The following is a 15320-nucleotide window of genomic DNA, read 5'->3' on the forward strand; positions in this document are numbered from 1 at the left end:
CTGCTCTCTACAGGCCTGCAGTGTCTCTAATTCAGAGTCATATTGTCTGATGGATGGCTGTAGCAGGGCCACTTACAGATGCTCCAGGAAATGAGCCCTGCCTGTCTGACTGGCATCACTGAGGGTTCATTGACACAATGCCATGGGATGCCAACAGATGCCAATGGCTCTAATCACAGTCACTGTGCAGATAGCCATACTGCAGAGATAACCCCTGGATTATTAGCTGGTCTCTAATAGGATTTGTCCGAGACTCACTGACCAGCAGGGTATTGGAATATTTGAATACGGATGAGATTGTGTATTCCAAGGATTTCATTGCTAAAATGTTGGCAATTTGTCTAAGCATCTGTCTAGTCTATCTGATCCAGTAGTTATGCTTTTGAACTAACTGTATAACTAGCTACTGTAAAGCTTTTTCTCTTAGTTGCATATTTCCTATATTTATTTGTATTTTTCATTTACTGCATTGCTATAATTGCTTATTTTTGTATGAATTATGTTGTGCTCTGCTGTAGATGGTACCCCATTGTCCTGGTGGGTGGACCAGGGTGGAGAGAGACGGACTTACTGGGGAGGCTTCCTGCCGGGGGTTCAGCAGTGCTCCTGCAGCCTGGAGGAAAACTGCATGGACATGAACTACTTCTGCAACTGTGATGCCGACACAGACTCATGGTAACAATGCAAATATGTCTCGTGTATCTCTGGGCTGTTCATTAATGAATATGCTCGACAGGCCTTTGGGTTTGTCTAGTGACCATTATTATCAAAAAATATATATATTTATATAGAACTTTGAATACAGGGATATTTCTATCACAATTCAACAGCTGAAATGCAAAAATGACTATATGAAGGTGTAAATTACTATCAAAAACATATTAGGCTTCAACTGCAGATCTTATCATGATATTCTTTATTACATACTTTATCTTTAACTTGAATTACGTTGTCTACATTTATTCTCATCCAGTGTGTCCCTGTGCAATTTTGCATTTGGGGAACCTCATTTGCATATCTCCTGAGGCACCCGTCCACACCTTGATAGATCACCCCATCTTTATAGTGTTTACTCTAAAGTTCCAGGCAATGCTGACTGAGGAATGGATTAGTTTATCTGTTGTGAAATGAAGAGGCTTCTCTCTCTCTCTGTATTGCAGGGCTAATGACACAGGAGTCCTCTCCTACAAAGAGCACTTACCAGTGAGTGAGATCGTGATTGGAGACACCAACAGAACAGGCTCTGAGGCACTCTACAGAATCGGCCCACTGCGTTGTTATGGTGACAGTAGGTGAACTCTCCTGTTTTGTAAGGGCATCCTTTTGGGCATCCTTTTCCAGGCCAAATGCTGATTAAATATTGAGTATGTTCAAACGCTCCACTCAGTCCCAAGATATTCATCCTCATCCTCTGTATCCTTATTATGTGAGTCAGGACTTTCCTCTAAGAAGAAATGACTGTTTCCTGTTTTCTAGAGTCTGTGTGGAATGCGGCGTCCTTCTACCAGGAGTCATCCTACCTGCACTTCCCAACCCTCCAGGCAGAGCTCAGTGCTGACATCTCCTTCTACTTCAAGACCAGCATCCCATCAGGAGTCTTTCTGGAGAACCTGGGCCTCAAGCACTTCATCAGGCTAGAGCTCAGCTGTGAGTCTGTAGGCCCCACACACACACACACACACACCAAAATCCATTTGGAGGAGACCAGCAGTGTGAAATCATCAATATTATATTTTCTGATGAAAGCACTTCCCAGCTACAGTAGCGTACATTTGACATGCAGTTGAAACATGTCACTCCTGATCTGGCCTGCACTGCATAATGTAATCCTAATGACACACACAGTGCTCTAATATCAAGCTGTCAAATTAACCTATAATAGCACTTGCTGCGGTAACCATAAAATCAAAATATCCTCATAGAAATAACTGCTGAAAAAAATAATGGTCAAACTGCATTGTGAATGTACTAAAATTAATAAAGAGGAGGACAACTTAGTTGTTGGGCTCAAAATGCATCTGAAAAAAGCTTATCTTTAGGTCTTTTGTAAGAGTCCATTCTCTCACAGGACATTTGCAGCACTGAAAAAACTGCAGCGTCTGAAATGTGAGGCGCATTTACAAATATTGACAAGCTGTCAACACTGCCCTACATAAAACCATACAGGTCATCAAAGCCTTCTAAGTCTCAATGCATCACATTGCATGCCATCGACATAAAACGAAATTGTGTATCATATAAAAGAGGAGTCTCAGATTCAATGCTAACCTGACTGACTGTTAGCTTGTGTCCCAATTTGTTTTCTCAGCTCCCTCTGTGGTGACGTTCTCCTTTGATGTGGGAAACGGGCCAGTGGTCTTGGCCGTTAAGTCCCACGTGCCCCTGAATGACAGGCAGTGGCACTATCTGAGAGCGGAGCGCAGTGTGAAGGAGGCTTCTCTGCACGTGGACCAGCTGCCCCTGCGCTTCCTGGAAGCCCCGTCTGACAGACACCTCCGCCTCCGGCTCAACAGCCAGCTGTTTGTGGGTAGGGATAGTGTGAACAGCCCTTCTGTGGATTAATATGTACATAGAGCAGTTATAAATCAAATCAAATCAATTGTATTGGTCACATACACATGGTTAGCAGATGTTACTGTGAGTGTAGCGAAATGCTTGTGCATCTAGTTCCGACCATGCAGTAATATCGAACAAGTAATCTAACAATTTCACAACAACTACCTTATACACACAAGAGTAAAGGAAGGAATAAGAATATGTACATATACAGTGCCTTGCGAAAGTATTTGGCCCCCTTGAACTTTGCGACCGTTTGCCACATTTCAGGCTTCAAACATAAAGATATAAAACTGTATTTTTTTGTGAAGAATCAACAACAAGTGGGACACAATCATGAAGTGGAAAGACATTTATTGGATATTTCAAACTTTTTTAACAAATCAAAAACTGAAAAATTGGGCGTGCAAAATTATTCAGCCCCTTTACTTTCAGTGCAGCAAACTCTCTCCAGAAGTTCAGTTTGGATCTCTGAATGATCCAATGTTGACCTAAATGACTAATGATGATAAATACAATCCACCTGTGTGTAATCAAGTCTCCGTATAAATGCACCTGCACTGTGATAGTCTCAGAGGTCCGTTAAAAGCGCAGAGAGCATCATGAAGAACAAGGAACACACCAGGCAGGTCCGAGATACTGTTGTGAAGAAGTTTAAAGCCGGATTTGGATACAAAAAGATTTCCCAAGCTTTAAACATCCCAAGGAGCACTGTGCAAGTGATAATATTGAAATGGAAGGAGTATCAGACCACTGCAAATCTACCAAGACCTGGCCGTCCCTCTAATCGTTCAGCTCATACAAGGAGAAGACTGATCAGAGATGCAGCCAAGAGGCCCATGATCACTCTGGATGAACTGCAGAGATCTACAGCTGAGGTGGGAGACTCTGTCCATAGGACAACAATCAGTCGTATATTGCACAAATCTGGCCTTTATGGAAGAGTGGCAAGAAGAAAGCCATTTCTTAAAGATATCCATAAAAAGTGTTGTTTAAAGTTTGCCACAAGCCACCTGGGAGACACACCAAACATGTGGAAGAAGGTGCTCTGGTCAGATTAAACCAAAATTGAACTTTTTGGCAACAAAGCAAAACGTTATGTTTGGCGTAAAAGCAACACAGCTCATCACCCTGAACACACCATCCCCACTGTCAAACATGGTGGTGGCAGCATCATGGTTTGGGCCTGCTTTTCTTCAGCAGGGTCAAGGAAGATGGTTAAAATTGATGGGAAGATGGATGGAGCCAAATACAGGACCATTCTGGAAGAAAACCTGATGGAGTCTGCAAAAGACCTGAGACTGGGACGGAGATTTGTCTTCCAACAAGACAATGATCCAAAACATAAAGCAAAATCTACAATGGAATGGTTCAAAAATAAACATATCCAGGTGTTAGAATGGCCAAGTCAAAGTCCAGACCTGAATCCAATCGAGAATCTGTGGAAAGAACTGAAAACTGCTGTTCACAAATGCTCTCCATCCAACCTCACTGAGCTCGAGCTGTTTTGCAAGGAGGAATGGGAAAAATGTTTCAGTCTCTCGATGTACAAAACTGATAGAGACATACCCCAAGCGACTTACAGCTGTAATCGCAGCAAAAGGTGGCGCTACAAAGTATTAACTTAAGGGGGCTGAATAATTTTGCACGCCCAATTTTTCAGTTTTTGATTTGTTAAAAAAGTTTGAAATATCCAATAAATGTCGTTCCACTTCATGATTGTGTCCCACTTGTTGTTGATTCTTCACAAAAAAATACAGTTTTATATCTTTATGTTTGAAGCCTGAAATGTGGCAAAAGGTCGCAAAGTTCAAGGGGGCCGAATACTTTCTCAAGGCACTGTACATTTATGGATGAGCGATGGCCTGAACGGCATAGGCAAGATGCAGTAGATGGTATAGAATACAGTATATACATATGAGATGAGTAATGTAGGGTATGTAAACATTATATAAAGTGGCATTGTTTAAAGTGACTAGTGATACATTTATTACATCCAATTTTTTATTATTAAAGTGGCTAGAGATTTGAGTCAGTATGTTGGCAGCAGCCACTCAATGTTAGTGATGGCTGTTTAACAGTCTGATGGCCTTGAGATAGAAGCTGTTTTTCAGTCTCTCGGTCCCAACTTTGATGCACCTGTACTGATCTCACCTTCTGGATGATAGCGGCGTGAACAGGCAGTGGCTCAGGTGGTTGTTGTCCTTGATGATCTTTTTGGCCTTCCTGTGACATCGGGTGGTGTAGGTGTCTTGGAGGGCAGGTAGTTTTTCCCCGGTGATGCATTGGGCAGACCTCACTACCCTCTGGAGAGCCTTGCCGTTGTGGGCTGAGCAGTTGCTATACCAGGCGGTGATACAGCCCAACAGGATGCTCTCGATTGTGCATCTGTAAAGGTTTGTGAGTGTTTTTGGTGACAAGCCCAATTTCTTCAGCCTCCTGAGGTTGAAGAGGCGCTGTTGCGCCTTCTTCACCACGCTGTCTGTGTGGGTGGACCATTTCAGTTTGTCCGTGATGTGTATGCCGAGGAACTTAAAACTTTCCACCTTCTCCACTACTGTCCCATTGATGTGGATGGGGGGTGCTCCCTCTGCTGTTTCTTGAAGTCCACGATCATCTCCTTTGTTTTGTTGATGTTGAGTGTGAGGTTGTTTTCCTGACACCACACTCCGAGGGCCCTCACCTCCTCCCTGTAGGCCGTCTCGTTGTTGTTGGTAATCAAGCCTACCACTGTAGTTTCATCTCAAACTGCAAACTGAGTTGGAGGCGTGCATGGCCATGCGGTCATGGGTGAAAAGGGAGTACAGGGGAGGGCTGAGAACGCACCCTTGTAGGGCCCCAGTGTTGAGGATCAGCGGGGTGGAGATGTTGTTTCCTACCCTCACCACCTGGGGGCGGCCCGTCAGAAAGTCTAGGACCCAGTTAAACAGGGCGAGGTTGAGACCCAGGGTCTCGAGCTTTATGACGAGTTTGGAGGGTACTATGGTGTTAAATGCTGAGCTGTAGTCGATGAACAGCATTCTTACATAGGTATTCCTCTTGTCCAGATGGGTTAGGGCAGTGTGCAGTGTGATTGCGATTGCATCGTCTGTGGACCTATTGGGGCGGTAAGCAAATTGTAGTGGGTCTAGGGTGTCAGGTAAGGTGGAGGTGATATGATTCTTGACTAGTCTCTCAAAGCACTTCATGATGACGGAAGTGAGTGCTACGGGGCGATAGTCGTTTAACTCAGTTACCTTAGCTTTCTTAGGAACAGAAACGATGGTGGCCCTCTTGAAGCATGTGGGAACAGCAGACTGTGATAGAGATTGATTGAATATGTCCGTAAACACACCAGCCAGCTGGTTGTACATATTAGAACACAGAAATGCCATATTAATTCATTATAACCTGTTGTCCCTCCTCCAGGGGGAACAGCGGCCAGGCAGAGTGGCTTCCTGGGATGCATCAGAACTCTGACTATAAACAGTGTGACCTTTAACCTGGAGGAGCGGGCTAAGATGACCCCGGGGGTAAGCGTTGGCTGCCCCGGCCACTGCAGCAGCTCCAGCAGTCTCTGCCACAACAGAGGGAGGTGTATCGAGAAGAACAGTGGCTACGTCTGTGACTGCTCCCAGTCTGCTTACGGAGGACCCTCCTGCAAGGAAGGTGTGAATCTTATAGTAACTTCATCATAGAGATTAAGCCTTGGGGTTAATTTAGCTGTAACGTACTTTCATCTAATCATTCTGATGCTGTTTTGACACCGAATCTATGATTCTAACATGCAACATGTAACTTCAAGTATACACACAAAACATGCACTGTTTGTAAAGTATAATTTTTAACACGTGGGTGTAAAAGTTCCCTAGTGAAGTGCAATCGGCTGCAATCAGGGGAAGTTGATTAGCATAGAGCTGTAAAATGTCACAACAGCCATCTGTTGCAAAATATTGCGTTACATTAACAGAAATCTAACATCGCTCAGAGTAGGGTGTCCACCTATTGTTATAAAATACATTTTACCAAGACAAATAGGATTCTTCATGTTATGAATCGTAAGCTAATACTTCCAATAATAAGCACCGAGCTCTGTTGACAGAGTAGTGCCACTTCTCCCAGCGACTTTTGAAGATTTTACATGTTGTGGTGGTCTTCTGCGAAGCAACATTAACATGACAGGAGAGATATGCTTGTTTTTCCGAGAAATATATATATTTTTTTAACTGGAATTTCGCATTAATATGAAAAGTGTGCACTAAAATAGGAAATGTCATGTCTCAAATTCGATATCTGTCTCTATATTGTTTTATGTCCTCCGGTTTCGAGAAGAAAGATGACGAGTTCAATGGTGAGCCTGTAAGTTTGCCTTAATTCTCTCACAGCATCCAGTCTAGCTGACTCAATGGTATTTTCCAGATGTTTTACAACATTGTTTTCTCTGGGCTCCTCTGATTTAGTCTTTCTAATCTTGGCCGTCGTACAATGGTAAAAACTCCAAAAACGCTTTAACGGGTTATGATAGAAACATAAGGTTTGGACCATTGGTTTCTGTAGAGGAGTATCCATACAATTAAACTATTGTAATTATACTGTATTATTTTACCCATTGGTCAAAAGATGCGTTTTTGATTGGACAGAGGTGAAAACATAACATTTTTTTGTGTTTTCTAGTGAAATATTCAACTACAGCAAAGATCTTAGGCTGCTTCAGTCCTGATGATGTTCACTTGCTCTTGAAGTTTTGGAGTAGAGGTGCTGAGATCAGTGGCATTCAGAGTGCAGATTGGAAAATAGATCAAAGAGGGAGAGGATGAGATGACTGCTCTGCTGTCTCTGGTCTGACTGAGAGGATCCGGCTCTCACATTCACACTAATCTATGCCTCCATTATCATGGAGCAGACCCGCCTGAAATATTCCACTGGTCTGAATTACAGTAGTCCCACTTTGATTCATTCCCACTTCCATGGAGTGGGGGGGGGGAACTTATTTCATATTAACCGAATGGTAGATATTATAAATGCTGCTGGCCCTGGGGCTGAGGCTATCCTCAAGTAAAAGGTGACCACATTGTGCTGGACTATCACCATGATATAATGCAGTACCTAACCCATCTTCTCTCTCTGTGTCCATGCAGAGGTGTCTGTTTCATTTGACAGAGAGTCGTCGGTGACCTACACCTTCCAGGAGCCTTTCTCTGTGATGCAGAACAGGAGCTCCAAGACCTCCAGTGACTACAGAGAGAGCAGCAGGGCCAGAGAGAACATAGCTTTCAGCTTCATGACCACACAAAGCCCTGCCATGCTGCTCACTGTCAACACCTTCAGCCAGCAGTACATAGCAGTCATCCTGGCACGCAACGGTATGGACCCCTCTACTCATTTTTCACTACAATAAATAAGTTAGGATTATCAAGGTAGGATTCTTACCACTGAATTGACAGTTTAACCCAGTTTGTGTTGTGATCAACAGGGAGTCTCCAGATCTGGTACAGTATCCATGTGGACAGGAAGCCAGATGTGTTCAGCCCCAGCCCCAGCAGCCTGGCAGATAGACGCCTCCACCGTATCAGAATCCACCGTCAGGGGAAAGATGTCTACCTACAGGTGAAAGAAGGGGATGTATTAACATATGGGATGTTAATATTTGCATGAGTCAAAGGGAAATGTAGATGCAGGGGAGTGAAGAGAGTGAGGAGCAGGGGAGTGAAGAGAGTGGGGAGCAGGGGAGTGAAGAGAGTGAGGAGCAGGGGAGTGAACAGAGTGAGGAGCAGGGGAGTGAACAGAGTGAGGAGCAGGGGAGTAGAGAGGATGTGTACAAGTTGTATTCAAACAGTTGGGGCTATATAAAAAGATGACGTGAGCAGAGAGAGGAACTACACTGTACTTGGTCACCATGAGCAAATACCTTGTTGGGAAAAATGTTTTTACGGTAGCTAACACTAGCCAATGTGTTGGATTAACCAAGTATACTGTATGTGGTTGAATGTGTTCTTCACACCTCCTTGTCCTTTTTCCCTCTCCCACTCCACTAGATTGACAAGGACATGAACCTAAAGTACAGCCTGTCATCAGACGCAGAGTTAATCTCCATCAAATCGCTGACTTTGGGGAAAGTCACAGGTGAGCCCACCATAGAAATGAGGACCTGTTGGTCAATGTGGTTTGAAATGACAACATGACTGGGGGCTACTGTCAATGTTTTTTTGTTCTACATGGAGGAAATTAACAGCCTAGGACATGATGGCAGGGATTAGAAGAATCCGTCTGCAATAAAAGCAAAGCTTGTAAGCTGGAAGAGATAGAAGAGACATGTCAGTGATATCACATGTGATATAGGCATTCTACAAATGAGATTTGGTCAAATATCTTAATCACTTCTCACATCTGCTGTAGAACTGACAAACAGATGGGGAGGGGTGTGAGCCACTCTCATCACCACCCCACCAAGACATTGTATCTGTCTAATAATCAGACTCACATGTTGCACGCACAGCAAATCTTGGGAGTATTGCACTCAAGCTTATCACTTTGAGCATTAGTCAGAAGTTAAATGGAACTCTTATGTAAATCAAGCCTAATTTGTCTAACAAAGATTCTCAATAGCTTGGGGAACTAGCAAATCTATGCTAATTGACAACACAATTTGCATTTCAAAACAAATGTATTCATCTTATCATTAAGGTACCACAGAGCCCCACGGATGAATACATTTTATATAGAGATTTTAGGAGCAACATTCTTTTTTGGACATTGGTCATTGGCAATGTATAAGATATTTAGAGCCGGTCAACAAAAAACTATTCAACATAGGCCTGTAAGCCTTAATCATTCTAATGGTAATTGCTGTATTTCCAACTTTTTCATCAAACTCAAGAAAAATCACGAGAGTAGAGTTAAACAGACAAAATCAAATCTCCTTTATGTATGCCAAATCAGGGCTTTTACTCTATAGGACATAACATTCCCTCTAAGGTATGCTGTTTCTCACTCTCAGCCACATTGTATTCATAAGACTTCAGCACAGCACAACAGCATCCACTTGTTCTCTAAAGGACCAAAGGAAAGACATTTACCTTCTTGGCTGGGTTATGTCTCCCAGGGATCTATTAAGTCAAAATGAATGCTGCAGCGCCACAAACAAAAATCAATGATAGACCATTGTGGCGATGATCATTGTACAACTTTTTTGGGCCAACTACTTCCTCTACAATAAATGTGTCCCCCATGAGAAGTATGCTGGTAATTATAGATTAGAATATTATTTTAAAGGGAAGATGCTGTTGAATGTTCACCCAGTCTGATTAGCTCCATTATTTAACTATAGAAAGTACTGTATAGGAAGAAGACAATAGTATATCTTTAATGGAATGACAGGCACACTCCCATCTCTGTTGTATCTTAAATTCCCATCTACTCTTGTCCTTAACACAAATCAAAACCGTAAATTGCATCTCAGCTCTCCTATTGCTGATGAGTGATATTCAAGTGCTATAAGCAGCCATGATGCTAGCTGCATATGTGGCAGTCGTTATTGATTACTTTCCTGCAAATGACGAGGAATCTTTAAATAAACGTATGGTGGAGCTCTAATTGCATTTGCATACATTTCCTATGCAATTACAGACTCTCCCGTTGAACACGACAAGCAGGGACAATTTTCATACAGTCTCAAGAGAGCCTGCTCAATGGGTCATATCTCACATTGACAAAGAGAGATTGTTATAAGGGATACTATACAACATGCCCATTAGTCAAATGTTTGCATGCATGACTGTACGTCACTTTTGATAGAAGTGTCTGTTAAATGGCATATATTATATTACTATTATTCAAAGTTGGATGCTGTTGTAATGGTGACAGTCGTGGATGTTTGAATGTTTTATGAACATCCAGATGAATCGACAAATAAGTGAGTACCTTACTTATTGTTTACAGGAGTGGATGCTGTGGATGAGGAAGTGATGCGGGCAGGATCTAAGGGCTTCATTGGCTGTCTGTCATCAGTCCAGTTTAATCACATGGCTCCACTGAAGGCAGTGCTACTAAATCGTGGCAGCTCATTGGTCACTGTCCGGGGTCACTTGGTGGAGTCTAACTGTGGGACGTTGGCTGACTTGACAATATTGCACTCTCAATCAGGTATTGTGTGATGTATTCAAAATGTAATGTATTTCTGCCATTTTGGAAGACGTGGGGTACAAAGATTAGCTGTATTAACTATGGAAAATGTCATTTAAAGTAGCTGTCCAGTGTTTCCAGATTTTTATGAAATATGAGCTATAATTAATTACAATATGAGTGAAATGGTTTTTCCTTCCAAATGTTTTCTTCACAAAAATTGTAATTAAGTACAGTATGTTAAAAAGCTGCTTTTCTGTGTTTGAATGGTGTGGGCCTACCCCAATAACAGAATGGTGTGGTGCCTACCCCAATAACAGAATGGTGTGGGCCTACCCCAATAACAGAATGGTGTGGGCCTACCCCAATAACAGAATGGTGTGGGCCTACCCCAATAACAGAATGGTGTGAGCCTACCCCAATAACAGAATGGTGTGGGTGTTAGTGATGCGCGGGTTCACTAGTAACCCACAGTCCCCTTGATTATATCCGCGGGGCAGGCGGGTTTAGGGTCATGAATTATTGTGTGGATGAAAGGCGGGTGGGTGGGGGGGGCTGAATGAAGAGAAAGCAATACCTTCAAAAAATCCATAAATGTATAATTATTGTGCAATTTATATCTATAGGCTACATTGAGGGTTTTCTTTCATTATTTTAGGCTATCTGGCATTAGTGCGTAAGCCTAAGCTTCAGAGCCTGACTGTATGTGTGCCAAATAGCCTATACGCCAATCGCCAAATACATTTAGGAACAGGCAGAAAAAGTTTACTTTGATCCACGGAAGCAAAAAGCTGTGAAATGGAGAGTTGGAAATAAAGAGAAGGGAGGGCCTGAAAGCTCATGTTTGGGAAAGAGTTGGTGAAGTGGTACAGAAGGATGATAGCAGTGTTATGTGTGATATTATTGCTATGTTATGTGTGATGATTGTGAGGCCCTATGCAAATTTGACAGTCACAAGACAGGGACCTCAAATAGGCCTATTGTAGCCTACTGTTCAGATGGGTTAAATGGAAACTGAAATCTAGACACTGACTGTAGGTCTGTAACCTCTCACATAGCCTTAATATTTTGACAATGGAACAGAAGTGGAGAAATATGATTTCTTTCTTTCAGCATCTTCAGAGAATGTGAATGTGCAGTTAGATACAATCTGTAGAGGTATTGTCTTTATCAGTATCATAAAAGCTGATAGTATTACTTTCTAGTTCCTTACAACCGGTCAAACCGATGTCATTGGGACATTTTGCACAGAAAATCGTTGCCGTGGAATTATTTTTTATTTTTTTGCATTTTCTCCCGGTGCCTAAACATCTCCACCAAAGAAGCTGAGATGACAGAGAAAACGGTACTAATGTCAATTAGATAGACGTATTAATTCTATCGATTTATTACATTATTCTCGTGAGCAAGGGTTAATTTTTCTTCTAGGGCAACATATAATGACAGGATAGAAGCTGCATGTATATTATTATTATTATATATATTTTATTTAACTAGGCAAGTCAGTTAAGAACAAATCTTATTTATTCTGAAGGCCTACCCTGGCCAAACCCGGACGACGCTGGGCCAATTGTGCACCGCCCAATCACAGCCGGATGTGAAACAGCCTGGATTCGAACAAGGGACTGTAGTGATGCCTCTTGCACTGAGATGCAGTGCCTTAGACTGATGTGCCGCTCGGGAGCTTATAGACAAGTTGACTAACAAATATCTTACCAAAATGTTGGAAATTATAAGGAGAAACATATCTAAATCAGGCTGATTGGGCAGCTCAGGCACTGAGCCAACGTTTTGTCATGATAAATGTGGAAATAGCAAGCATATTTTTATCAGTCTAAGATAAGTTTGAGGTGGGATTTTTTTCAATAATTGTGTGAGTATAGGAAGAGTCAACATTATTTGTGTATAAGTTATCAGCCTTCAAAAGTGCGATTTTCACCGGACACAGTTACTTTAACATTTCAATCTTGTCAACACAAGGATAGAGTTTTCAGTCTGTCAGATTCTTACATTGTCACAATGATGGTACCCAAGTGAATGTTGCTTTTTCTTTTATGTTTGTTTTTCATCTATATCCTTCGGTCACCCAGTTCTCATATAAATGACAGATCAATGATCTAATCCATTCCTCGCTGCTCTCTCTTCCCTCCTCCGGTAGATCATTCAGAGACAGTCAGCAGAGGCAAGGGGCCATTAAGGAAGGCTTCAAAAAACAACTCAGTGGTAATTGGAGGTGAGTTTTCCAATTCAGAGTTGTTAAAGTGCTCAATTGCCAAAGTCAGTGTGATGTGAAATGAGCCCCAGCGATCTCTGCCTCTCTCATCAGACGTTTTCTCTGAATAATGTGTGTCTGTCAAGATAGGATAACATGCCACAGTTTAAGGCATTTCCAGCACTGGAGAGCCTTCCAAAGTAATTACCCAGAAGCGATGTTATTTGAACTGTAAAGTAAAAGGTCTTGTAAATTGACTTTCAGTCAGATATGATTGTATGCCATGGAGTTAATGGATTGACTGATCTAAATATATATATATATATATATATATATATATATATAAGCCCAATATATATATATGTATATATATATATATATTCCTGAGTAAATTCCTAGTGAGAGACATTTTTGTCAAGGGATTTTAAGTTCAAACAATTATCTGTGCCACTGAAGTTAAAAGATATGGAAGGTCATTTTGCTTAGCCTAAATAGCCAAATTGCCATCAAATCAAATGTTATTTGTCACATGCTTCGTAATCAACAGGTGTAGAACAACAGTGAAATGCTTACGGGCCCTTCCCAACAATGCAGAGAGAGAGAAATGACTTAATAGATATAATATAGACATAGAAAAACATTTATCCTAATAGAGGATCCACTAAAGATGACTGCTATTTCTCCCCCACAGGAGTAGTGTCCGCGGTGGTCTTCATCACTCTGTGTGTGGTGGCGGTGATGGCCCGTTTCCTGTACCAACACCGGGAAGCCCAGAGAGATGCCAGCATCAAGGAGAAGGAGCACCGACACAACCTTGAAACAGCCTACCGGAGAGAAACTGCGTACCAGGCAGAATCAGCCTACCGAACAGAGCTCCACCTCCACCACAGCTCCACCCTCAGGGACAACAGGGAGTACTACATCTGAACACCAGTGTTCCAGTACCCTTGGTCATCAGGGAAGGCCTGTTCTCTGTTAGTGGATTTGGAAGTGGAGATGTTGCTGCAGAATCATGGACAACATTCCGGACAAACAAAAGAACCCAGAGCCCAAGCCCAATACCCTTTCACAGGGATTCTGCCAGGGCCAATGTCTGATTGTTACAAAACATGTAGGTAGTGGACAGCGAGTTTAGCCAATTTTTAGGGCTGTAAGTGTATTATGTGGTTGGTGGAACTGTTAAACAATATGGAGTGAATATGCAGGTGTGATTGTGAACCATTTCTCAACCAGCAGAAGTAAGAACTGAGATAAAGAAGGAAGGGAAACCTAAGAGAATGTCACCTGCCACACCTACTGAATGTGTACAAATTTCCGAAGACATCATTATTCTTGTAACCCCCAATATTCTTCAAGATTTCCCACAGAGTTCTGTGGAGCGTCCTAAATTACATGTGAAAGATACGAACGTACTGTAGGTCTGTAAGTGACGCCAACTGTGAACTTTCCAGTGTGGCAAGGGGCCTATACTGCCTTCTGTAAGAGTGCCTCTTCATATTGTTTTAACCTATTTTTTTTAACAACCCTTTACAACTTGGTTTCAACTCCTTAGTGTTAACTTGTGTTTTGAATGTTGTATAAGGGAATCAATCACACATCTGAACATGACCCACCTGTACTGTAAAAACATCCTCTGTTCGAACCTATAACAAATGAAAGGTGTATTTTGTTGTAATTATACAATACTGTAATTTATGTTTAAATGATGCATTATGCTCAAAGGGGAGTATTTTGCTATCAGATGGATTGATAACTACAGTATATGTTCCACTTCAAAAGTTGTGCTGGCCCAGATCATTTAGAGACATCCCTGTGACTGGAATTTACCTACAAGTTTGCCATTCAAATCAATGCATGGTTGTGCGAAGATTCAACTCACGAAGTTGTCTCAAGACAAGAAATGATCAGATGTCTCTATAGTAAAACTTTACTAACCACTAACAATGAGATTTTACTCATTGTTTTATTACAACATTTGTCTACCTTTTCTTCTTTATGATTTGTATAGTTGCAGTTGTACAGGTATATTGTATAGATGTATATTTATTAATAAACGGAAGACATTCTTAATGATATATTGTAATGTACCTTATTCCCTTCTTACGTCCCTTGGAATAGTTCAGTTGACTGTCATGTCAATTAAAATTATGATGGATTTGCAAGTCAATCCAATCTTCAGAAATGTAGTAACCTACATTAAAATATGTTGATTGAAATATAATATGAAATGCATGATTATAGGATCATGTAATATTCCCCAAATCCTCATCTAACCTCTTGTGATCTTCCAGGCAAATAGATACAAACACTCCCCACTTTACATGCTCAATGGAGGGTTGATACAGTCAGTTTGAAATAAAACAACTAGGGCATGAGCCACTTAAAAAATATATCTCTGACAGTGTATATGTAAAATAAGTTCAATCAAATCAAAATGTATCAAGACAAAGGT

General features: G+C 41.7%; 1 protein-coding gene across 1 annotated transcript in view; it reads left to right on the forward strand.

Moving 5' to 3' along the window:
* The window catches only part of LOC109902659 (contactin-associated protein-like 5), a 64302-nt gene extending 49361 nt beyond the window's left edge, over window positions 1-14941 (forward strand). The window contains exons 14-24 of the mRNA XM_020499220.2: window positions 519-675; window positions 1161-1288; window positions 1477-1647; window positions 2309-2527; window positions 5965-6204; window positions 7674-7898; window positions 8009-8142; window positions 8571-8658; window positions 10474-10677; window positions 12815-12889; window positions 13560-14941. Coding sequence (XP_020354809.1) covers window positions 519-675; window positions 1161-1288; window positions 1477-1647; window positions 2309-2527; window positions 5965-6204; window positions 7674-7898; window positions 8009-8142; window positions 8571-8658; window positions 10474-10677; window positions 12815-12889; window positions 13560-13795 — 1877 coding nt within the window. The 3' untranslated portion in view covers window positions 13796-14941. The remainder of the gene's footprint in view (window positions 1-518; window positions 676-1160; window positions 1289-1476; window positions 1648-2308; window positions 2528-5964; window positions 6205-7673; window positions 7899-8008; window positions 8143-8570; window positions 8659-10473; window positions 10678-12814; window positions 12890-13559) is intronic.
* Window positions 14942-15320: the final 379 nt, after the last annotated feature.

This window comes from Oncorhynchus kisutch, linkage group LG2, assembly GCF_002021735.2.
Source record: "Oncorhynchus kisutch isolate 150728-3 linkage group LG2, Okis_V2, whole genome shotgun sequence".
Classification (NCBI taxonomy): Eukaryota; Metazoa; Chordata; class Actinopteri; order Salmoniformes; family Salmonidae; genus Oncorhynchus; species Oncorhynchus kisutch.